Raw genomic sequence first — 25,545 nt, 5'->3', positions numbered from 1 at the left:
AAAAGTTTTTTAATGTGTCGTGTGAAAAACTTATTGGTGTATGCTAGAATGTGGACCAAGTTCTCATTTTCAGCCTATTGCAAGAAATATAGTGCTGCTATGTTAGAATAATTGGGAGATATATTTAAGTTGTAAACCTGAATTGTGTAACAATAAGGAATTTCTTTGAAAAAACTGAATGATTTTTGAAAGCTTAATTTCAATTTTGACACATTAAACAATTTAGAAATTTTATATTTCAATATATGTATGTTTTATTATTTCATTTTTTATTTAATTACTTGTTTGATGACATTGTAGGAAGAATATTATCATTTGTTGGCTGAAAAAATATATAAAATTAGAAAAGAATTAGAAGATAAAAGACAAAAAAGAAAGGAACTTCAACAAACACAGCATCCCCAAATTCATGCTTTGCACCAAACAGCAAATATTGTAGGTGCACTTACATCTGGTCCAGTTAGGATTCCTAATGTCAGTAAGTATAAAGCCTTTGATTATGTAAACCATTTAATGGTAATAGTGGGTAATTCTCAAGAATCACACTGTAATGAAAAGCATTTGCTTATATATATATAAGTTTGTTTTTTTCTGTTTACTATGGCTATTGAATAAAAGTATGAGTTATCACCATACTTGTTCTTTTATGATTTCAGGATTTTTTTTTTTAATGAAAACCCCATGCACAAAAGGTGTTAGAAAGAACATATAGTACTTAGTATTCTGTGTGGGTTGGAGTCTAAGAAGACAGAAGATACTTGTTGACATTAGATTCAAATTTCTTTAGAGTGTAACTTTTGGAAAATACATGTGAAGAAAGGTTGTTCGAGAAAAGTGAATTAAAATGGATAAATGAGGAAGTGGAAAAGTTGATTCTTTAAGATTGGAGTTGGACAGTGACTGGATGCTAACTGCTTGCTGCATGTGTTCAGATGGTTTGGAAGAGAGTGGGGGAATTACAGATGCCATTTTAGAAGAACAGTGTCCACTGAAGTATCTATAGAAAAGGCATGAAAAGAATGTGGAGAGACTGTAAGAGATGGGTCATTATTTAATCACTGCCCTCTTTTGAATGGAATCAAGAGGTTTGAGAGTTTTTTTTGTACGCAACCCCAGCTGTGAGAACAGTATTCCATGGTAGGGTGGATTTGACATGAGCATGTAGGTGTTTAGAAAAAAAGTAATGCTTGAGAGTGAAAGAGAAAACCTGGTGTTTTTTTTTTTTGTTTTTGTTTTTTTTATATGTAGAAGAAGCAACATTTGTGATATGCTTATAACAATAGAGATTAGAAATCAAGGTGACCCCTAATAGAGATGTGATCTTGTCTAGAAATCTGAGTGTCATCGAAGATGAAAGTGGAGCAGTAGACTTATATACAGGGTGTCTCAAAAATATTGGTAAAAACGTTTAGGGGAGGTAGGTAACATCTAAAGGAATGTGAATCGCATAGGAACCCATAACCGTAAACGTCACGGGAAAGTAGTAGCAGAGGCACAAGAAGCAGAAATGACACAAGACAGTAATTAGTGGCAAACATTTATTTGACATAATATTAACAATGGAGTACGAGATGGATGCATTTCATGATGTTACAACAGATGCGCGAAGGTTCCACCATGAGACGCGATGCATGCGTGACACCGACGTAGCATGGATTGGCGGACACCGTCGAACACACCTGGAGTTTCTTTGACAGTAACAGCAGCGCAGACAAGTCTTGCCACAAGATCCATTTCTGTCTCCACAGGCGATTCATACACAATAGGTTTAAAGGCCCTCCCACAGAAAGAAATCAAGGTTCGATAAATCAGGTGAGCGTGGGGGCCAGGCAACGGGTCCACCCCGGCCAATCCATCGACGCCCAAAATGCCTGTTCAAATGGTCACGAACCCACCTTCCATAATGGGCAGGCGCCCCGTCATGTTGAAACCAAATGTTGTGTCTCACATTTGCTGGAACATCGTCAAGTAACTCTGGTAGAACTTGTTCAAGAAAGAACCAATATTTAGCGGAGTTCATGCGGGATGGTAACAAGTATGGGCTGACTAAGCAGTCACCGACTATACCTGCCCACACATTTATTGCAAAGCTATGTTGTGCCGCATGGGGGCGCACACTGTGTGGGTTGTCGTGAGCCCACACATGAGCATTGTTCTGATTGAATAAGCCTTCCCAAGTGAAATAAGCCTCATCCATGAACAAAATATAGGCTGGAAAATTTAAGTCTTGAACACTTTCTTGGAGAAACCACTGGGCAAAAGTCACACGTGCAGGATGATCTTGGGGGAGCAGTAACTGAATCCTTTGGAGATGAAACGGGTGTAAGGAATCGTCGTGCCAAACACGCTGTACACTGCAACGAGACACTCCTAAGGCAGAGGCAACGGCATGTGTGCTGGTAGTAGAATTATTCTGGACGGCATTCAACACACTTTCTTCCATGGAGAGAGTTCGCGGTGAACGTGGTCTGCACTACTCCTGTTACCTGTAAATGACCCATAATCGCACAAATTTTGATGCACACTCACAAACAAACGGTGGTCCGGTACATGTCTTATGAACTGATGAACAGTGCCTTGTACCGACTTACGGTGACGTTTCCGGTTATGGGTTCTTATGCGATTCATATTCCTTTAGATGTTACCTACCTCCCCTAAACTTTTGTACCAATATTTTTGAGACACCCTGTATATATGTACAGTCGATTCCGGTTATTTGGGACACATCGGGACTAGTGCATTTTGGCCCGATTAAGTGGCTGCCCCAATTATCTGAAGTTTTACTTAAATAGTTAAAAATACAATGTAACCCCCCCCCCCCACAATTAGTTCACTGTACAATCAAAAATCACATTACGCCGAACTCACCATAGTAAAGTACCGTTCACTACACAATGTGCAGTAAGCGCCGGTCATTATGATCACGTTTGTGAATTGAATTTTAATTCAATTAAACAATGAGTCTAATTAGCAAAAATAGGAGGAATATTATCCACAGGCTATAAAAGTAAAGATATATTAAGCACAAATTTACCCTTTATTACCTTACCAATTAAAAAATTAAATGATACGTGAAATTTGGAAGAATATACGTGATAATTGGAATAATTAATACGTACTGTAATATGTACATACTAACTAAATTAGTTGACATTTCTGTTCACTGACATTTGTAAATGGGTGGGGGTTAAAATTTAAAACAGTAAAAAGATAAGCAATCAATAACAAAAAACACGCACACACAAATTGCAAGTAACACAATATGCGAAAGTGGGAACGGAGTAACAAGTTACAAAGCTTTAAAAATAGGAATGAAGAGAAGATTCTGAAAATTATATTTTTTATATGTTGAAGATTCCATGGAAGTGTAAACACATTTCACAATAATAATCCACAGAATTTCAGCTGTCAGTATTATCACAAATTCAATAAGATAGAGTTTACTATCCGTTTATGATAGATTGCACTAAAAGAAAAGCCCAATAAACAGGTGACTGCTAATTTTTTTTTATGGTTGTGACCTCCAGAAATCTGACCGAACTATGTGGTACGGTAGTTCGATCGGATTTCTGGAGGTCACAATTGTAGGGTAATCTCCAGTGCTGCGGTCTCCTGTCCCAATTAAATGGCATTTTGTCCCAATTAAGTGAAGTAAACCCTGGCTATTTTCTCGATTAGGTTCTGGTTTTTAAGATTTGTCCCAAATAAATGGCTGCCCCGATTAACCGGTGGCCCAGATAACCGGAATCCACTGTATATATATATATATATATATATATATATATATATATTTATTTATTTATTTATTTTTTTTTTTTTTTTTTTTGCAAGAAATGAGACAGGACCAAGTTTTAGAAGGATTGTAGGTAACTAAGTTACTAAGTTTTCTTTACCCCATTAGAGAATTACCTAGAAGTCAGTATTTAATGAATTATCAGTGAATATTTGAGAAGTTAAGGCTGTTTGTGCTGAACAAGATTTCTCAAACTGGAAAATGTAATGTAATGTGCTACCATCAGCAAAAAACTATGGATAGGATTCCCAGTCACTAGGAGAAAGAACTGAACCTCAGGGAACATCAGCATTTATGGAGAATTTAGACTACAGAATACACTATCTACCATCACTATTCAGAGAGAGAGAGAGAGAGCACTTGGATACCCATTTGAAAAAAAAAAAAAAAAAAAAAAACAGCAGTTCATAAGATAGAAGCTAATTTAGCATCATCAAAAGCCTTATGCAGGTTAACTCCAGCTGCTTGAATTTGTTCAAAGGTGAGTAACATAAGCAGCTACACCAATGAACCAAAACATTATGACCACCTACCTAATATGATGTTGATCCTCCACATGCAGCCAAAACAGCATGTACCCGGCGAGGCATGGACGCTACAAGATTTCTAAACGTGTCTTGTGGTATCTGGTACCAACATGTAACCAGCAGATCCTTTATCTCCTGTAAGGTCCGTGGTTGAGACGCCGCAGATCGGAGTTGCTGTTCCAAGACAAACCACAGATGCTCAATGGGATTGATGTCTGTGGAATTTGGAGGCCAGGGCAATACCTGGAAGTCTTCCTCATGTTCTGTGAGCCAGTCTCAAACAATCTGGGCGGTGTGGCATGGCCCATTAACCTGCTGCAAGACTGCACCACCAGAGGGGAAGACTGTTGCCATGAAAGGGTGTATCTGGTCAGCAATGATTTTTAGGGAGGTGGTAGATGTCAGAGTGCCCGGCACATGGATGACTGGACCCAGGGTATCCCAGCAGAACATCACCCAAAACATGACACCACCGGCTTGTTTTCGTCTCACGGTGCATCCAGGTATGCCATCACTTCCCCAGGTAAATGACACATGCATACCCGGCCGTCCACATGGTGCAACAGGAAAATGATTCATCGGACCAGACAACCTTCTTCCAATCACTCAAGGTCCAGTTTCTATGCCCGTGTGCCCATTGTAGGCACTGTCGCCGGTGATCCATGGTTAGCATGGGCACTCGGAGCGGCCTGTGGCTGTGTAGCCCCATTTTCAGCAGGGTTCGATGTACTGTGTGTTGTGGCACATTATTCCAGTCACCAGCATTCCAATTACTGGCCAGTTGTGCCACAGTCACCCTTCTGTTACCATGTACCATCTAGGAGAACCCTTCGCTCACCTTGAGTATTGATGAGCCGTGGTTGTCCAACACCCTGCCGGCAGTTTGTGTGTTTTCCCTCTTTCAACCCCTTTCGGTAGGTACTAATCACGACTGAACATGAGTACCCCACCAACTGTCGTTTCGGATATGCTCTGATCCAGTCATCTGGCCATTACAATTTGGCCTTTGTCAAACTCGCTTAGGTTCCACTGCTTTTCCCATCTGAAGAACAAGAGTAACACTGATTAACGGAGCTCAGTGTTAGTTGTTGTTTATACCATGTCCTAACCTGTGTAGGCGCCTCCGTAGCCAGGTGGGAAGGAGCAGCAGTGCATAGCACACGCTTCTTGATTAGACCGGGGTTCGAGCCCGTCACCACCAAATACGGAGGATGCGGAAAGGTCAGGGAATGACCACCGCATATTCCAGAGCAATATGGCCTTAGTTGCTAATGCTCCTGAAAACCAAATAACAAAAATAACAACCCTAACCTGTGCGCACACCGTAGTTCACCTGCAGTTGCTTTGATTCGCATAACTCCTGGCTGGTCATAATGTTAGCATTAGTAGAGGCATTTGATGCAAGAAAGCAAGCTTATGCAGCATCAGCCAAAAAAAAAAAAAAAAAAACCCACTTCCACTTCACCCCTCTGTTCGTTCAAAATACCTGTCCAGCTGAGCCTTAAACTTATTTAGGCTATCAACCTCCACGACAAGGGATGGAAGTCTGTTCCACCAACCAACCACCCGCTGACTAAAGGCAAATTTCCGCACTTCTATCCTACATCTGTCTTCCCTCAATTTGAATTTATGCCCTCTCAGGTGATTATTCTGAGCTAGAGGAAGAATCCCATCAGCATTGAGCATGCTCAAACCATTCAAGGCTTTATACACCTCTATCAGATCACCTTGCTGGTGCCTAGTCTCCAGACACTGTAATTTGCAAAACTTAAGCCTTTCTTCGTAAAAGCACCCCTTTGTTCCATTCACTAATATTGTTGCCCTTCTCTGTACTCGTTCCAGCAGCTCTACATCCTTCTTGAAATGAGGCCTCCAGACCTGTATACAGTACTCTAGGTGTGGCCTGACCATTGCCTTATACAAGGGAATAATCACCTCCTTATCCCTGCTGGAAAAATTCCTGTATATCATTGACAATACTCCATGAGCTACTCTTGCAGCCCGTCTGCACTGCTCAGAGAACTTCATATCTGCCTGCACAACCACCCCCAAGTCCCTTTCATTCTCTACCACTGTCAGTGTAGTACCACAGAGTTGATACGTTGCTCTGGGGTTGCTGTTTCCCATGTGTAGTACTTTACATTTGTCAATGTTAAACTTCATTTGCCACCTCTCAGCCCATCTGCTCAACCTTTCCAGATCCTGTTGCAGCAGCATAGTGTCAGTAGTGTCCTTGACAACCCTGCCAACCTTTGTATCGTCTGCAAACTTGGACATTAAGCTTGATATACCATCATCAATATCATTTATAAATACAGAAAACAATAATGGACCCAACACTGAGCCCTGAGGGACTCCACTAATAGCATTAGTCCACGATGAGCAGTGTCCATTGATTACCACTCTCTGTCTTCTCCCCCTCAACCACCCCTTTATCCATAGCAGCAATTTGCCTCCAATGTCACACTGCTCCAATTTGTGTAGCAGTCTTCCATGTGCAACAGTATCAAAAGCCTTTCTAAGATCCAAGTACTTTGTATATAATATCAAAGCTATTCCCTGCATCCAGTTCTTTTGTGACTGCATCATAATATCCAATCAAATTGGTCAGGCAAGACTTCCCCTTAACAAAACCATGCTGTGTCCGAGCTATAACTGAAGTCTTGTCTAAATGATCCTGCAGTGCTTCTTTAACCAGTGCCTCCATTAATTTTCCTGGAACAGAAGTTAAGCTCACAGGTCTATAATTACTTGTGTCAGCCTTTGATCCTCCTTTGTGAATTGGGGTCACATTTGCACATTTCCAGTCTATGGGTACCATCATCAATATCATTGATGATGGTACCCTCATAATTATGGCTAAGGATTTGCTTACTTCCTTTGCTGCCTCCTTTAATATAACTGGATAGATCCCATCCACCCCAGGTGCCTTTCTTGTGTTTATCTTCAACTGTTTCTCCTCCACTTTACCCCCAGTTATTTCAAGATTCTGTAGCTTACTGCTAGAGTTGAATACACCTCTGGCATTCCCCTCGCTGAATAACTCCTCATGTGTGAATGTCGATGCAAAATATTCATTTAGTTCGTTAGCTACCTGAGCAGGGTCATCAACAGTTGACCCATCAATATCAAGTGGACCAATCTGATTCATCCCCTTCCTTCTAGAGTTTACATAAGTAAAGAACTCTTTGCTGTTTTTCTTTGCATCCCTTGCCAAGGATTTCTCGTAATCTACCTTCACCTGCCTAACCTCCTTTGTAACTTGGTTGCATATCAACTTGTATCTATCATAGGCTTCTGTGTCATGTGTTAATTTGTAAGTATCCCATGCATTTTTCTTCTCTGCCATATGCCTCATTAGTTCATCTGACATCCATTTTGACCTAAACCTTGAACAGTATTTCTTAGTTGGTATGTGAAGCCTAGTAGCTTCCAAGATTAATTCTTTGAATGCTTCCCATTTTGAATTTGCTGTTGGTAACATCATCAGTTGGTCCCAATGTATAGAATTTAAATGCTGTCTCAGTCCATCGTAGTCGCCTTTACGGAAGCAATATCCCTTCCCTTTACCACTAATGGTAGTTACCTCTTTAAGTAAATCCCACTTCAGCACACTGTGATCGCTGCCACCTAGTGGTTCATTTATCTGCAGATTCTTAATGCATGAAGAATCACTGCTGATAATCAAATCAAGAGTATTACTCCCTCTAGTTGCCTCCCGAACATGCTGATGTAGAAAACAATCATCCAATAAATCCACAAAAGCCCTGCTAGTGTGTGAATGACCAGCCCCCAAATTCCAGTCAATATCTGGGAAATTAAAATCTCCCATTATAAGACTCTCTGATTTACTGGCCCACTCTATTTCCCTGTGCAGTTTCTTATTATACTCATCAGAGTCATTAGGCCTATAGCACACTCCTACTCTCAATTTTGATCTCCCAATGCTTATGTCACACCAAACTGACTCAACACTGCACTGTCCAGCGATGTCGACTGGCTTCACTTCCTTGGTTTTTATGTGTTTCTTAACTAATAGCATAACCCCTCCCACCTTCCTATCCTGTCTATCCTTTCTGTAGACGTTGTACTCCCCAAATTCCAGTTCTGCATCCCTTATATCTGTGTGACACCACGTCTCTGATATCCCAACAGTATCTGCCTTTGATGTTTTGAGCAATACCTCAAATTCATCAAATTTATTTACTAAACTCCTAGCATTGGTGTACACGCAAGTATACCTGCACCTGTTTCTATTCTTAGCTACCCTAACACAACCCATGTGTTTACTTGTACCGCAATGGCTCCCAGCAGTCTCTGAAATATCATGCATCTTGTTTTTCAGGCTTCTGCTCATTCTAATAGAAGCAGTGCAAGAATCTCTTTCACCTCTGCCAGTGGCTACTGTCAATCTATTGGTCTTTGTCTCCCCCCAAGCTAGCAGTTTTCCGACCCACCTAACACTGCCTCGATAGCATCAGCAAATATTCTTGCACCCTTTCTGTTTAAGTGTATTCCACTTAAATAGAAAGGGTGCAATGTTTTGGCTCATCGGTGTATATCACCAATGGATCCACATTGGTGATCATTGATTAGATGGAAGGTTAGAGAGTTGGCAGTTGACGGATTTTTTTCATTACTTTGGAAAGAGTGGAGGTAAGTGCAATGGAATGATAATTGGAAAAAGGGATTTGTCATTCTTTTTTAGGAACTGGCTGAATATGAACTGTTTTTTTTTTTCCAAATGGGTATCCAAGTGCTCTCTTGCTCTCTCTTTCTGAATAGTGATGGTAGATAGTGTATTCTGTAGTCTAAATCCAAGCAAATGGAAAAGCACCAGTGGAATAAGTGTTAACAGGCAACACAGAACAGTAGCAAGCTCAGAAGCATAGGTTTTGAGAACAAGCTAGAAATGCTATCAGGACCTTGAGCTTCTCTGGCATCCAAGTTGTTTTGAATTCTTCTAACATCCTTCTGTTGGAAAATCATGGGAGACATTGAATGGAGTGTATTGTATATGACAGGAGGTGGTTTATCATGATTATCAATACAGGAATTAGAACCTTCAGGTTTTAACAGAGCCGGGAGTATTGATGGACAGAAGTTATAGCAATAGCTTTGACAAGAGACCAGAATATTCGACTACCATGTGGGAATGAAGCAAGATTTCTGTCCTTAGCCTGTTCAAAATTGAGTTGGGACTGATTGGCGGTGGTTTTACAATTGTTATGAACTTTAATGTAGGCAGGGCTCTAGCTAAAAGAGAAGTTTTTCTTAAATTTTTGCCATTTTATTGACTTAATTGGTATGTTAACTTATTTTCTAGAAGTGGCTTTATATTCCTAGTTACGATACTTAGTTTATTTTGAATTTAGATAGAGATTTTGTCGGTTATTACTTAGTATTCGTTAAACTTGTACCATTCGAAACTTTCCGCCATTATTTAGTATATTAGATCGATACGGAATAGCGTAATGTATATCTTGGACTTGATAGCATAATATGTAGCACTGTATTAGGAATCTGTTAGTTTATTGTCAATTAATCAATTAAAATTATAAATCTTATTAATTTTTATTGTTAATTAATTTGTATTTAAACATAAATCATGCACAAAGTAGCAGAAGTGCTGGGGGGGGAGAACCAAAGGGGGTGATTCTCCAATGCATCACAGTCTAAAAAAAATGTGAAAAAATTTGAGATTTTTGTAGAACTTTCTGGAACAGGACATGATCTAGCCATGGAGGACATCTTTGTGTGTGCTAGGTGCAGAGAATGTGAAGCAATTAAGGCGGCAACTCAGCATTCTGGTGAGGGTGTATTAGAGTTTGAAGAGTCAGGTAGATAGATGCCTTTGAAGGAATTAAAATGGGGACCCATCAAGCTCTTGGCTGCCCAACTCAACTCCAGAGCTCACTCTTGTACACCAGGCAACAGTGCGGCAATCTTCATGGCCGAATGCACTAGTCCCGCAGGAGCTAGTTATTTTTGTTGACTCAATTGTCAGGGATGTGGGAAATATATTGTGCAAAAAGGATAGGTGGAATAGCACCGTGGTATGTCTGCCAGGGGCAAAAGTTGATGACATTGTAAAGCAGATATCATCTTTTTTTAAGCGCACAAAAGGTGATATCATTGTACATGTTTGCACTAATGACATTAAGTGTAGAAGATCTATGGATTTACTTAACAAGTACAGGTCAATGTTGAAAAAAATGTTTGCAATCCTGCCCAGACACGATACGAGGGAATATATGATGAGAGCCTTGTCAATCGATTTGGCCCTGGAGAGATTGTGCAAGGCTCGTGGGGTGGAATTTTTCTCAGCGTGGTCTGTGCTTGTTAACAGGAGAGATTGCTTCTACAGGGATGGGGATACACTTAAATAGAAAAGGTGCAAGAAAATTTGCTGATGCTATTGAGGCATGTTAGGTGGGTCAGAAAACTGCTAGCTTGTGGGGAATTCACAGACTAATAGATTAACAGTAGCCGCAGGCAGAGGTGGAAGTGATTCTTGCAATGGTTCTATTGGAATGAGCAGCAGCCCCGAAAGCACGTTGCTGGGGATTTCAGGAACTGCTGGGAGTAATGAAACAAGTAAATACATGGGTTGTGTTAGAGTAACTAAGAGTAAGAACAGGTGCGTGTATGCTTGCATATACACAAACGCTAGGAGTATAGTAAATAAATTTGATGAATTTGAAGTGCCGGTCAAGACATCAGTGGTGGATATTGTTGGGATATCAGAGACATGGTGTCACACAGATATAAGGAATGCAGAATTGGAATTTGGGGAGTATAATGTGAACAGAAAGGATAATCAGGATAGGAAGCGAGGAAGGATTATGCTGTTAGTTAGGAAACATACAATCTAAGGAAGTGTATCCAGTTGACATATATGGACAGAGCAATGTTGAGTCAGTGTGGTATGACACTGGGAAAGCAAAAATTAGGGTAGGAGTATGTTATAGGCCTAATGACTGATGAGTACAGTGAGCAATTATATAGAGAAATAGAGTGTGCTAGTAAATCAAAGTGTCTTATAATGGGAGATTTTAACTTCCTAGATATTGACTGGAACTTGTGGGTTGGTCACTCACACACTAGCAAGGCTTTTGGGATTTATTGAATGATTGTTTTCTACAGCAACATGTTAGAGAGGCAATCAGATAGAGAAACACTCTTGATCTGATTATTAGCAGTGATTATTCATGCATTAGGAATTTCCAGATAAAGGAGCCACTAGGTGGCATTGAACACAGTGTACTGATGTAGGATTTACTTAAATATTTAACTACCATCAGTGTAAAGGGAAAGATTTTTGTTATTGTAAAGGTGACTGCAGTGGCCTCAGAGATTTTTTAAATTGTATACAGTGTATCAAACTGATGATGTTACCAACAGAAATTCTAAATGAGAAGCATTCAAAGAGGTAGTCTTGGAAGCAACTAGGCTTTTAGTTCCAACTAAGAAATACTGTTCTAGGTTTGGGCCCAAATGGATGTCAGATGAACTAATGAGACTCGTTTGTTTGTTTGTTATTTGGTTTTTAGGAGCATTAGCAACTAAGACCATATTGCTCCGGGAATATGCAGTGGTCATTCTCTGACCTTTCCGCATCCTCTGTATTTGGTGGTGACGGGCTCAAATGCCCAATGAATGAGACTCGTGGCAGAGAAGAAAAATGCATGGGATGCATATAAATTATCAGGTGACACAGAAGACTATGGTAGGTATAAGCTAGTCTGTAATCAAGTCACAAAGGAGGTTAGGCAGTTGAAGGCAGATTATGAGAAATCTTTGGCAAAGAATGTAAAGAAAAACAGCAAAGAATTCTTTACTTACATAAATTATAAAAAGATGGGAATGAATCAGATTGGTCCATTGATATCAATGGTTTGACTTTAGAGGATCATTATCAGTTAGCTGCCAAATTAATGAGAATTCAAGGAGGAGAAGGCCAGATGTTTATCCAACTTTAACTGGGATTTAAATGATTTTGTAATAACTGAGAGCAAAGTGGAGGAGAAATTGTTGAAGTTAAACATAAGAAAGGCACCTGGGGGTGGATGGGATCTATCCAGTTATATTAAAGGACATGACAAAGGAAGTAAGCAAACCCTTAGCCATAATTATGAGAGCTTCCTTGTACTCAGGGGTGGTCCCCACGGACTGGAGATCTGAAAATGTATCTCCAATTCACACAGGAGGATCAAAGGGTGACACGAGTAATTTCAGACCTGTTAGTTTGACTTCTGTTCCAGGGAAAATAATGGAATCACTGGATAAAGAAGCATTTCAGGATCATCTAGACAAGACTGCAGTTATAATTCAGATAATGCATGGGTTTGTTAAGGGGAATTCTTGTCTCATCAATTTGATTGGATACTATGATGTGTTCACAAAGGAACTGGACGCAAAAAATAATTTTGATATCATATACTTGAATTTCTGGAAAGCTTTTGATACTGTTGCACATGGAAGACTACTGTACAAATTGGAGCAGTGTGGCATTAAAGGCAAGTTGCTACAATGAATAAAAAGATGGTTGAGTGGGAGAAGACAGAGTGGTAATCAGTGGATACTGGTCTTCGTGGACTAATGTTATTAGTTGTTTTCCCCCAGGGTTTAGTGTTGGCCCCATTGTTGTTTTGTATATTTATCAATGATATTAATGAAGATTTATCAAGCTTAATGTCAAAGTTTGCAGATGATACAAAGGTTGGTAGGGTTGTTAGTAACAGTAATGACAGTATGCTGCTACAAAAGGATCTGGAAAAATTGGGCAAATGGGCTGAGAAGTGGCAACTGAAGTTTAACATTGACAAATGCAAAGTACTGTATATGGGTAGAAGTAACCCCAGAGAAATGTATCAACTGTGTGGTACTACAGTGATAGAGAGTGAAAAGGACCTGGGGGTAATTGTGCAGGCAGATATGAAGTTTTCTGATCAGTGCAGACAGGCTGCCAGGGTAGGTCATAGGATCTTGTCAATGATATACAGGAATTTTGCTGGCAGGGACAAGGGAGTGATTATTTCCTTGTATAAGGCAATGGTCAGGCCACACCTTGAGTACTGTGTTACAGGTATGGAAGTCTCATTTCAGGAAGGATGTATAGTTGCTAGAACAAGTACAGAAAAGTGTAAAAAGACTTGTGAGGGGAACAAAGGGGTGCTCTTACGAAGAAAGGCTTAATTTCTGAAAATTGCTGCATCTGGTGGCTAGGCACCTGTGAGGTGATCTGATTGAGATGTATAAAGCTTTCAATGCAAGGAAGAAGTGGACACACTTTTGGAGCGAATGGATTGGTGAAATGGGAAGTTTTATATGGCTGATGCTGTATAAGCTTGCTTTCATGCATCATATGCCTCTACTAATGCTCGCCAGCTCTACCATTTATAATTTTTTTATTTTTTGTTTCCGAATCTTGAACAGAGGAGTGATATTAATTAACATCATCATGGTCCAGGAATAGTCACACTTATCTTGTGGAATTCAAGATCCTGGACCCCCACAGACACCTTATTGTCCAGCCATTTGTTACATTTGTATGCTCTCCTCTTCCCTCCCCCAACATTTTTTGTTCATTTTCATTTTTGTCTGTTTTACTACTACATTTATTATGTTTATAATACTCAAATGTTTAGTTTAAAATAATAACATTTTTAAAATTTCTCATTCTTTTTAATAATCATATAAAAAAAAAAATTAAAAGATACCAAAAATAGCAAGTTCATTAAGTATGTAGGTTTACAACTTACATATAAACTATTGCTTGTAAACAGTGGAAAAACAAAACAGTGTTACTTATCAAATATTGACTAAATATTTAAAAACAGCCCCCAAAAAGAGGATCTCACTGATAACAGTTCTCCACTTATAGCACTTTAGGCTTTTATCTCTTATAGTGCCTTGTGAAAGCAATATAATGGGAATTTACTGTATAATAATATAATGGAATAGTATATGGGAGAGAAGTGTCTTTGTTACAATGGTTAGTATTAAAATGGCAAAATGATAAAAGGAAGTTATTGGTTGGTTCATTCTTAATTAATACGTAGCATAGTTATTTTCTGTATATAGAGTAATGTGATATCACTGTGAGAAATAGGGTGTCTTACTTGCCAATGAAGTTTCACCCTCTAATTTAGCACTGGTTAGACTCGAAGTTGCTGAATTTTGTACTATATTTATTTATTAATTTATTTAAAATTATTTATTTTCTGGAAGTTCTCATTTGTAATAATGATGCATTATACAGCATGTTAAAAAACAGGAATAGATTATCTATGCTTAGTAGAACTGATAGAATGATGCAACAAATGAATCTCCTTGCTCCTGGCCTTGTGCTGAAATGAAATGTCTGTAAAATGTAGGTTATATGTATAAGTGTAAAGCATTTCATTTCATTTTTGTTCATTATTGAGCCAACATTTTTTCCAACAGTTTAGTTTCAGATATATATTAAAAATAACAAGTTAAACTGCAGATATTTTAAGAATTTTTTTTAAAAACCATATATGATTACTAATTTAAAAGTTATTTAAATCCTTTGTTTTTTTTTTAATCTAAACAATCTTAAATGATCTTTCAGGTGTGTCATCAGCAAATTCTGTTACCCATTCCCAGATGCCCATGACAGTTACGCAGCAACGAATTCCTCCGCCTAATATAACCATTCCTGGAAGTACAAATTCAAGAACTGATTTATTTAATCTGAATTCCTACCTTTCTTCTGGTTCAGCTCAAACAGTTACTGTTAATATAAACCAATTTTCGCAATCTGTAGCCACCTCCAGTCCCACAACAACTGCAACTCTTCAGCAGTCACAGTATAGTACAACTAAAGCTGCTACAACTATGACATCCAGTTCTTTAGATACTGTGACTTCAGCTGTAGGAAGTGACATTTCCTTACCACAATTTATATCATCTCCTCAGCAAGGACAGTTAAATTTTAATGATACTCTCAAAAATAGGCAGCTGTCTGTAAGTAACAAATTTGTTGTTTTTTAACATTAAATTATGAAATAAAATCAATGTCCCTCTGTCACCAGAATTCTAAAATTTAAAGGAATTAATGTTTAATTTCTGTATATATAATATTAACCTTTTATTTGCATGTTTGTACAACTAAAAATGTATAGCCAGCACATCATTAGCCAAAATGAATGATTTTTGATGCTGTAAAACTATAAGCACAGTTTTATTCCCTAATTGTTAGGATTACTAAAAGCCACTAATTTCTTTTCTACACATTAAACAAAAAAAAGTTTTCAAAAAAATGGCATTACAACATTTGTTGTAGTACACTCAATTGATATAGAGTATAAATGCATCACAGATTGTATTTTATAGTAATGTAATAAGTTGTAGGGGGAATTAATCATTAATTTATCATTACATGTATTATCATCATCATTAATATTGTTTTCATATAATTCTGTATCATACTGCATCAGCAGTACTGATTCCTTCCGCTACACTTGTTTGAAATTTTACCCCAAGAAATCAGAGACAGAGAATTGCTGATTCTTACAAGAAAGCGTATCATGATTATTTTAGTGTTAGAATTAGTGACCAAGGCAAATCATGGGCTCTGTATTATATCTACCATTCATTGTTAATGGAAAATGAAAATTCCTATTAACTTGGAGGCCATGCATCGCATCAGATTGTTATTTTGGCATGTGCAGTGTTACAGGATACAGTACCAAGAACAAAGCTCCAATACACAATCCTGCTATCAGCCACTTAAACCTCCCCCATCCCACAAGAACTCTACATCCACAAGCTGTGATCCCCCCTCCCCCAAATTAAACATGATGAATTTGAAGCCACATCAAAGGGGACACAACATTTTACACAAGCTGAACTGAATTATCTAGTACAGACCTTGATCTACAAAAAGTTTCTGCACAGTTTGTAGGTTCTACATTGAGTGAAAAGAATCTTTTGTCACCTTTAGGGACAGAAGGGAATGAAAAATATCTCATCATTCCCTTTTCCCCAAGGATCTTGTGTTCTGTACTGATGCAAATGGTTTAATTAGTGCACTAGATGTTGCATATGATCCACTGGAAAGGAAATTCCTACTGAAAACTCAATGCAATGATAAGTATAAAAGGAGTCCTGCCATGCAGTGGAACATTTTCCTCAATTATAGATGCCTTTTCCACACACTTAGAAAACTTGTTACAGTCTGAAGTGCTTTTTAGAAAAGATGAAATATTGTAATTGTGAATGGATGGTTTATGGTGATTCAAAAGTTCTGACCATATTTCTTGGACAACGGTTAAGCTATATAAAATTCCTCTGCTTTAATAAGTGTAAATGGGACAGCAAGCCAATATCTGATTGCTGAAGTAGAAAGATGTGACCAAAATGGACTAAACTTGCAAACACCTGGAAGCCAAAAAAGTCATCACTGAGTTTCTTGTCTCACCAACCAAGATGCTTTTGCACAGGCCCCTAGACTAAAAGGCCAGGTGAACAGTATACCAATACAAACACACACTAACTGACACTATCTGGCCTTTACAGATTACTGTATACATCTCAAAGTACCAATCGCAGAGTTGAGGGAATCCCCCCCCCCTGGTGCCGCTAGTCAAACTACCAATAGATCAAACTGGATATATCCTATCCACCCCAGCTAGACACTGGGGTGGATGGGATATATCCAGTTATATTAAAGGAGGTAGCAAGGGAAGTAAGCAAACCTTTACCTTAATTATGAGAGCATCCTTAGACTCGGGAAGTCCCCACGGACTGGAGATGTGTGAATGTATCTCACATTCACAAAGGGGGATCAAAGGGTCACATGAGTAATTACAGACCTGTTAGTTTAACTTCTGTTCCAGGGAAAATAATGGAGTCACTGGTTAAAGAAGCATTGCAGGATCATCTAGACAAGACTGCAGTAATAATTCAGACACAGCATGGGTTTGTTAAGGGAAAGTCTTGTCTGACAAATTTGATTGGCTACTATGATGTGGTTACAAAGGAACTGGATGCAAAAAAATAGTTTTGATATCATATACTTGATTTCAGGAAAGCTTTTGATACTGCTGTGCATGGAAGACTACTGTACAAATTGGAGTAGTATGGTATTAAGGTTAAGTGGGAGAAGACAGAGTGGAGTCAATGGATGCTGCTCTTCATGGACTAATGTTATTATTGGATTCCTGCAGGGTTCGGTGTTGGGCCCACTGTTGTTTTGTATATTTATCAATGATATTGCTGAAGGTATATCAGGCTTAATCTCCAAGTTTGCAGATGATACTAAGATTGGCAGAGTTGTTAATGACAATAATGGCAGTGTGCTACTGCAACAGGATCTAGAAAAGTTGGGCAGATGGGCTGAAAAGTGACAACTGAAGTTTAACAATGACAATTGAAAAGTACTGCATATGGGTAGAACCCCAGAGAAACATACCAACTGTGTAGTACTACACTTAGGGTGATAGAAAATGGAAAAGACCTGGGAGTAATTGTGCAGTCAGATATGAAGTTTTCTGACAGTGCAGACAGGCTGCCAGGGCAGGTCATGGGGTTTTGTCAATGATATATAGGAATTTTGCTAGCAGGGGAAAAGGAGATGATTGTCCCTTTGTATAAGGCAATGGTCAGGCCACACCTTGAGTACTGCATACAGGTCTGGAGGCCTCATTTTAGGAAGGATGTAAAGTTGCTGGAGTGAATACAGAGACAGGCAACAAGATAGGGAAACGAAGGGGCTCTCTTACCAAGAAAGGCTTAAGTTCTGCAAATTAAGACTAGGAGACTAGGCACCTGCAAGGTGATTGGATTGAGGTGTATAAGGCCTTGAATGGGTTGAGCAGGCTCAGTTCTGATGGGATTCTTCCTCTTGCTCAGATTATGAACCTGAGGGGACATAAATTCAAATCGAAGAAAGGCAGTTGTAGAAAATATGTGGGGAAATTTTGCCTTTAGCCAGCAGGTAGTTGATTGCTGGAACAAACTTCAGTCTGTCATTGTGGAAGTTGATAGCTTAAATAAATTTTAGGAGCAACTTGACAAACTTTTAGAAGCAATGAATGTGTGAAATGGTGGTTTTTTTTTTTTTTTTTTGGTTTTTTTTTGCTGATGCTACATAAGCTTGCTTTCTTGCATCACATGCCTCTACTACTACTACAACTGTAAATTGAAGTCAAGGCAGCAAGCAAAGAGCAACACCCAAGGATTCACCAATGAAGACTTATTTCAAGGCTTGGTTGCTATTGGAAAAATCATGTTTTTTTTTTTTTTTTTTTTTTTTTGGGACAAGAGAGATGGTTATCCCAGTGAATGGGAGATGTGATCAGTTCTGCTTGCTACATAGAGACACTGAAGCTGAAGACACGAATTGCAAAAGTGAGGCCAGAAAAGAAAAGAAAATTCTCCTTCAGCATAAGAATGCCAGATTCCATACTAGTATTCTGAGGAACACTATACAGATTCTGGCTTGCACCATCAGATTTTTACCTCTATGGTGGATATTTATGGGAGAACACTTTACTGATGATGATGCTCATTGCAACCATCAAGAAGCTGACAGCAACTTTTATGAGTAGGAAATGCAGGCTTTGGTTTGGAATTCCTTCCTTTTTTTACTTCCAGTGAAAAGGAAAAAAAAATTTTTTTTTTTTTTTTTTTTTTGAAAAAAAATGAATCTAATGTAGTAGGTGAATTATGTAGAGAAAAATAAATGTAAGTAAATAAAGACTGGTAAATAAAGTACCAGCACCTAAAAATTGTATGGTTCATCTATTTGCATTTTAAAAAAAAATAATAAATATACATGTGTGTATATATATATATACACACACAGTAAACCCCCGCTATTCGCGGGGGTTACGTTCCTGAGAAATGTCGCGAATACTGAGTTATGGCTCCCGTAGTATGAAATATATAAGCAAAACTAGTTTAAAATTTTGTTTACGTATGTATTATATGTACCTTCATAATATGACTATGTACATAAACAGTACATAATGAAATGCAAGCATATGGCATCGAAATGAAAATAAGAAACAATTTAATATTAAATGTAATATTTATTAGAAATTTCAAACCAGCGCCTTTGCTAGCAAAAAAACTTATCCCGCCAGTGCACCAGTTTTGCTAAAGTGTTGATAAAGGAGTTTTGCCTTTTCACGAATGATGAGTGAACTTAATGGAATTTTATTTTGAGTTCGGTCTTCTACCCACAGATTTAAAGCTTTTTCCATTTTTTCTAATTTAACATCACGAATTACAGAGCAAATTTTTGAAGCAATTAGCGCGTTTTCACGGACACTACGGCGGATTTTTTCTTCCGATTTTTTTGATTGATCGTACCGTTGACTCATTGATTTTATAATGTTTTACCACTGAGGAGACACTTGCACCATTAGAAATTTTGTCTAATAACTCAATTTTATTCGCTAATGTCATCACCTTCTTTGATATTTTCACATTTCCCTTGTTATTCGTAGCCATATTTTTGTACGGGTTAGAAAGAACTTGTCCACAATAAACTCACTTTCTTCCGTTAACACACTCAAAAAAGTCTGTTTTACACTGCAAAACGGTAGATTTATCACTTTTGTAAGCATATCAATTTATAAATTGATAAATTTATTCAATTTATAAGCATATAAATTAAAAGCAAACGACGAAACCTTCCACGGCAAGTGCATAACACATACTGAACAAGGATTAGCGAGAAATATCCACGATCACGATTTTGTCACCCCTCTCCCCCCACCCACTGAGCGCTGTTTTGACCGGGAAAGATAATTTTAGCCATGCCCATGTTTTTTTATGGTGGAAAATGTTCATGGTGCTTTAAAATTCACATTTTTTTAGGTTTCATTTTATATTAAATCAGCGATTGCGAATACGCGAACCGCAAATAGTGGGGGTTTACTGTGTATATATATATATATATATATATATATATATATATATATATATGAGGACTGTTCCGAAAATATACACAATGGCAACATTGCTTCATTGCTATCAAAACGAGTGACGAGTTTGTGATCTAGGAATGTTCCCCAAACTTTTTTTAGTTAGTTTGTGCAAGTGTATCACGTAGTATTCATATTTGTGTTCATTATAACAGTTTATGTGAAGTGTGTTTTATGATGGGGAATGAGAAAGATATTTTTTTAATTATTAGACAAAGAATCGTGATTGAATTTTGTGTAAAATTAGGCAAAACTGGTCAGAATATGTTTGAGATGATTCAAGAAGCATATGGTGAAGAAGCCTTGGGCAGAATGGCCATATTTAAATGGTGGAAGCCTTTTAAGGACAGGGGGAAAAAGCGTACGAGATGAACAAAGAAGTGGGCATCCGTGAACCTCAATGACCGATGAAAACATTGAGGAAGCCGAAATGTTATTGAAAGAATATAGATGTTTATCGATTTGTGATCTTACTGCAGAACAGTAAGATCCGAGAAGAGCCCGACTTTTTTGATTAAAATACTCAAGTGTGGTTAGTCCTGGAGTAAACATTTTGATCCCGAGTCTGAACAGCAGTCAAGCATATGGAAACACCACGATTCACTGCATCCAAAAAAAATTGAGTTTTTGGTTCATCAAAAAAAATTGATATTGATTTTGTTTTTTGAGAAACAAACTGTAAATGGAGAATATTATGCTAACACCTTGCGAGTTCACCTCAAAGGAGCAATTTGAAAAAAAAAGACTGGGCTTTTTAATTAAAAATGGTTTCTTCTTCAAGATAATGCTAGACCACATGTCACACAACCACTAGACCACCCTCCCTACAGCCCAGACCTTGCACCGTGCGATTTCTGGGTTTTCCCAAACCTCAAAAAAGAGTTGAGGGAGAAAAGATTTAACACAAATGAAGAAGTTAAATCTACCACATCTGCTGTCCTGCACACCTTTAAGAAAATGGGCTGCGGCACATTTCAGAAGCTTGTGAACTTCTGTAAAAGGTGTATAGAATGTGAAGGACACTATTTCGAAAAGGAGACCCATACAAGGCAGTTCGTTGCAAGACAATTTGTTGTACCACAGTTCAGTGCATGACAATTAAGGGCTTGATAGTTGGTGGCTATGACAATTTGGTAAATTCGTTGGGAGAATTCAGTGTGTGTTAAAGCAAGACAAAAATTTCAGACTTTTAACATTAAAGTCCATGATGCAAGTGGTGAATTTAGTGATCACATTATACCAGTCTTGGAATTTTTTATTTTTGATGGAGCATACAGTCCACCTCTATTTTTTAATGCACAGTTTACTTTAGGAGATCATATTAAAAAAATGCCATTGTCAGGTTAAAGAGTGGGACACAAGAAAATATTTTCACACTTTACTGATTCTATAAGTTGCGTTTTTTTAGGAAATACACATGGGGAGGGGAGTTGTTCCAGAAAAGACCAAAAGTAGAGGTCATTAATGGATGTCAGTCAGGCAATCTTCTGACATTCATTTTGCAACCTGCATTATACTTTTTATTAAAAGGAAAAAAAAAAAAGATAAATAATCTTATCTGGATTAAGAGTGTTACGATATGGATGGAATCATACTGAAATAGCATGTACTCACTTTCCAACCTGTTTATGAGAAGGATTGGCATGAATCCTTTTATTTGCAAAAAAAGAAAAATAAAATATATATTATTTTCTTGTTTTTTCTAAATTTCTGCATTCCTCCTTTCTAAGTCACAAAAATTTCTCCTTTTTCCTAAACTTTTTTTTTTTTTTTGTTAATTTCTGATCTCTGTGTGATACACCAAATTGTTGTGCCTACATCAAATTGTCATCATACTCACTGAATTACCATAGCCACCAATTATCTTTCACCAAATTGTCACATACAGCAAAATATCATTGCATGTGGTGAATCATAATGCATCAAACTGCCATACAATGAATAGTTTTGCAACATATTGATCTGAACCCCATTGGTAGGTTTTTTATCTGTGCATTTATTTTTGGCAACTTTCCTTTTTTTTTTTATTATTATTATTATTTATTTTTTTTTAAATTACATGTAAACATGGAATGACCACCTGTATGCATTATGGCATATTGGGCACTGTGCCTTAACACTTATGGCACAGCGTTTAGGTTACAGTGCAGGCAGTGGTTTGCTTCATATTTTTTAACTTCCTACTCTATCAGCAACAAAATTAGTTTCTATTCTCTGCATTTATTTACTTTGAAAATTAATCTGTTGATTTTTATCAATCTTTATATTAGTTAAACCTTGACTATTTTTTAAAGTGAGGAAGAGTATTATGCCATTACTCTATAGTACAAGGCAGTGGCTAGGCCTCATTTTAAGTAGGATGTAGATCTGCTGGGATAGGTTCAAAGAAGGGCAGTGAGATTGGTGAAGGGAATGAAAGAGTGGCTTACCAAGAAAAGCTTCAGTTCTGCAAATTGCAGTGTCTGGAGACTAGGCACCTGTGAGATCTGATTAAGGTGTTTCAGGCTTTGAATGGATTGAGCAAGCTCAGTGCTGATGACATTCTTCCTCTTGCTCAGACTACACACATGACTGAGCATAAATTCAAATTGAGGAAGGATAGTTGCAGGATAGATGTTCAGAGGTATGCCTTCAGCCAGTGGGGTGGTTGATTGTTGGGACAAACCTCCATCCATTGTTGTGGAAGTGGGTGGTTTGAATACATTCAGGGAAGAACTAGACAAATTATTGAAGGTTATAGTCAGGTGATGTTGGATTTTTTTTATAAGCTTGCATTAATTGCTGGTTTTTACACAAATTATTAAAGAACATATTTTTTATATTACAATTTATTATAATTAATAAACATTAAGCCAGATGCTCAAACAATTTTCTTTCTTTTAAGATGCAGCAACAAGTTTCACAGTTAATAGGCAATCTCACTCAAGGACAGCCCTCTCAGCAACAACTACCATCACAAAATTCACCTGTACCTTCTTTACAGGTAATGTTAACACTTTCAGTGAATTTGTAAAGTTGTAATGAATATTAAAGGAGAAAATATGTAAATTACTAAAATAAAGTTTAAAGGTGTTTGATTAGGTTAATTACACAAACTACAACACTTTGCATTTGTTCCTATTAATGCTTGGTCTAGCCTATATGTCTCAGAGTAATTATGGTAAACACCTTTTAGACTATTAGACTAGATCAGGAATCAGCAACCTTTTTGAGTGAAGAGCCATTTTTGATCTAATTTTAAAAAAAAGAGAGAGAATTCTGAAGCACTTCAGCTCAAACCAGGGGGAGGGATTTTTAAGAAATGGAATGGAGTGGGAAGGTGTTTTATTCAAAAATATATATATATATATTTTTTTAAATATTATTTATTAATAATATTTCTAATTAATGTGACTTTTGCTGCTGAACTCCTTGAGCGAGTCTCTCAACATCAGGGAAGTATGCTGTAATTTTCATCTTTAAGCATGCTGAGAGACTAGCATTGTTCAGACAGTTTCTTGATTTATTTTTAATATAGTTCATGTTTCAAAACATTTGCAAAGAAGGGCAATGAGATTGGTGAAGGGAATGAAAGAGTGGTCTTACCAAGAAAAGCTTCAGTTCTGCAAATTGCAGTGTCTGAAGACTAGGCACCTGTGAGGAGATCTGATTAAGGTGTTTCAGGCTTTGAATGGATTGAGCAAGCTCAGTGCTGATGGCATTCTTCTTCTTGCTCCGACAAGAGGAAGAATGCCATCTTCCGCAGAAATTCGTCAAACCAAAAACTGATAATGTCCAAACGCAAATATTTTCAAATTTGTGTGTGTCCGGTAAGCTACACCATGCATTGAACACAAGCTGGTCTTGTTTTTTCAACTCATCCATCGGCATCCATTTATGTAGAATTGCAAGGGCAGCCTTTTGCCTCTCCAAATCCTCAATTTCAGTTTTAAGGCTTTTAGTCTTACACTCCACATGTCCTTAATTTTTGTCCTCTTAACTCCATTTCAAACATTGCTTCATGTGGGCTAAAAGTTGAAGAGCTGCAGTTACATGCTCAAAGAGCCGTAGGTTGCCAACACCTGAACTGGATGGAAATTTTCTTAATTTGCTACTGAGAAAGAAAGACTAATTCATTTGTAACTTAAAAGATCATTTATGAGGGCCGTGGTTGGTGTGTTGATATATTAAAGTTGTTATAAAGGTTTGTTTTTCTCTTACTTTCATTTATCCTCATTGGTTGTTAGAAATGTACTGTTTGTATAGTGATTTACACTTACTTAAGATATAGTTAATGTTCATTTCAGATTGAAGTAAAGTAATTAACTAAATCTGAAAATTCTAGCCAGCCTTATATGATGTCATCTTGTGGTGGTGACATAATGGTAAAGGAATTATATCCATTCTATATTAAAATTACTTTATTATCAAGCAGAAATTATAAGAAGTGCAAAACTACATTTTTAGTGTGCTGTCATATAATTTATAAGATTACAATCAGTTGTGTTTGTATGCCTTTCTCTTTTAATTGTTCCCAACTTTAATGATTGCTGTTGATGGAGGTTAGGTGGGAGGATTAAATAACTTGAAAAGCATCTACACAACTCTGAAGATGATGGTTCAGAAGCCATTGGGCTAGCCGGGTGGGTAAAGTGCCTGGCAACCCAAAGGTCGCAGGTTTGAATCCTGCCTCGGGCTTGGATCAAAGTACTGCACAAACCTTGAGGTGCATTATGGCCACAGAAGCCGATGCGCCAACAACTAAAAAAAAAAAAAAAAAGATGGTTCAGAATAAAGTAATTTTTAACATTCTGTAAATGTAATTTCTTTACCTAACGCACCACAAATTAGTGTTGATCAGTATTAAACCCAAACTAATTTAATTTGTTTAGGTTTTAAGTCTTGCTTTGTGACTTTTCTCTCCATCTCTATCTCAGTATTTTTCTTAAGCATCCTGATATGCTCCTTATCTGTGCTGATCAGGTTGTCCATAATTAAAAAAAAAATGCTTCCTTTGAGCAAAGTTGCAGAGGGTTAGTGTGTGTACACACATAGTTCTTTTAGCAATGTTTTAAGCACCAATAATACTCCTGTTATAGGTCCAGAATGGCAGAATGAGTGCTTTTTTACGGAAGAGATCTAGAATTTGAGTTGGAAGTCCACACACACACACACACACACACACACACACACACACACACACACACACACACACACACACACACACACACACACACACACACACACACACTTTCTTTTTTTGCAGAGAAAAAAATGGTTCTGT

At 37.7% G+C, this 25,545-nt stretch overlaps 1 protein-coding gene across 2 annotated transcripts in view; it reads left to right on the top strand.

Moving 5' to 3' along the window:
* LOC150090732 (histone lysine acetyltransferase CREBBP-like) overlaps positions 1-25,545 on the top strand; it is a 362,719-nt gene that overhangs the window by 169,580 nt on the left and 167,594 nt on the right. For both annotated transcript variants that reach the window (XM_090372373.1, XM_090372367.1), the window contains exons 8-10: positions 301-478; positions 14,918-15,312; positions 23,167-23,265. In XM_090372373.1, the coding sequence (XP_090228499.1) occupies positions 301-478; positions 14,918-15,312; positions 23,167-23,265 (672 nt within the window). The remainder of the gene's footprint in view (positions 1-300; positions 479-14,917; positions 15,313-23,166; positions 23,266-25,545) is intronic.

This window comes from Mastigoproctus giganteus, chromosome 1, assembly GCF_048544385.1.
Source record: "Mastigoproctus giganteus isolate SK-2022 chromosome 1, ASM4854438v1, whole genome shotgun sequence".
Lineage (NCBI taxonomy): Eukaryota > Metazoa > Arthropoda > Arachnida > Uropygi > Thelyphonidae > Mastigoproctus > Mastigoproctus giganteus.
The sequence above is the reverse complement of the archived record's forward strand: the minus strand, read 5'-3'. Positions and strand labels throughout refer to the sequence as shown.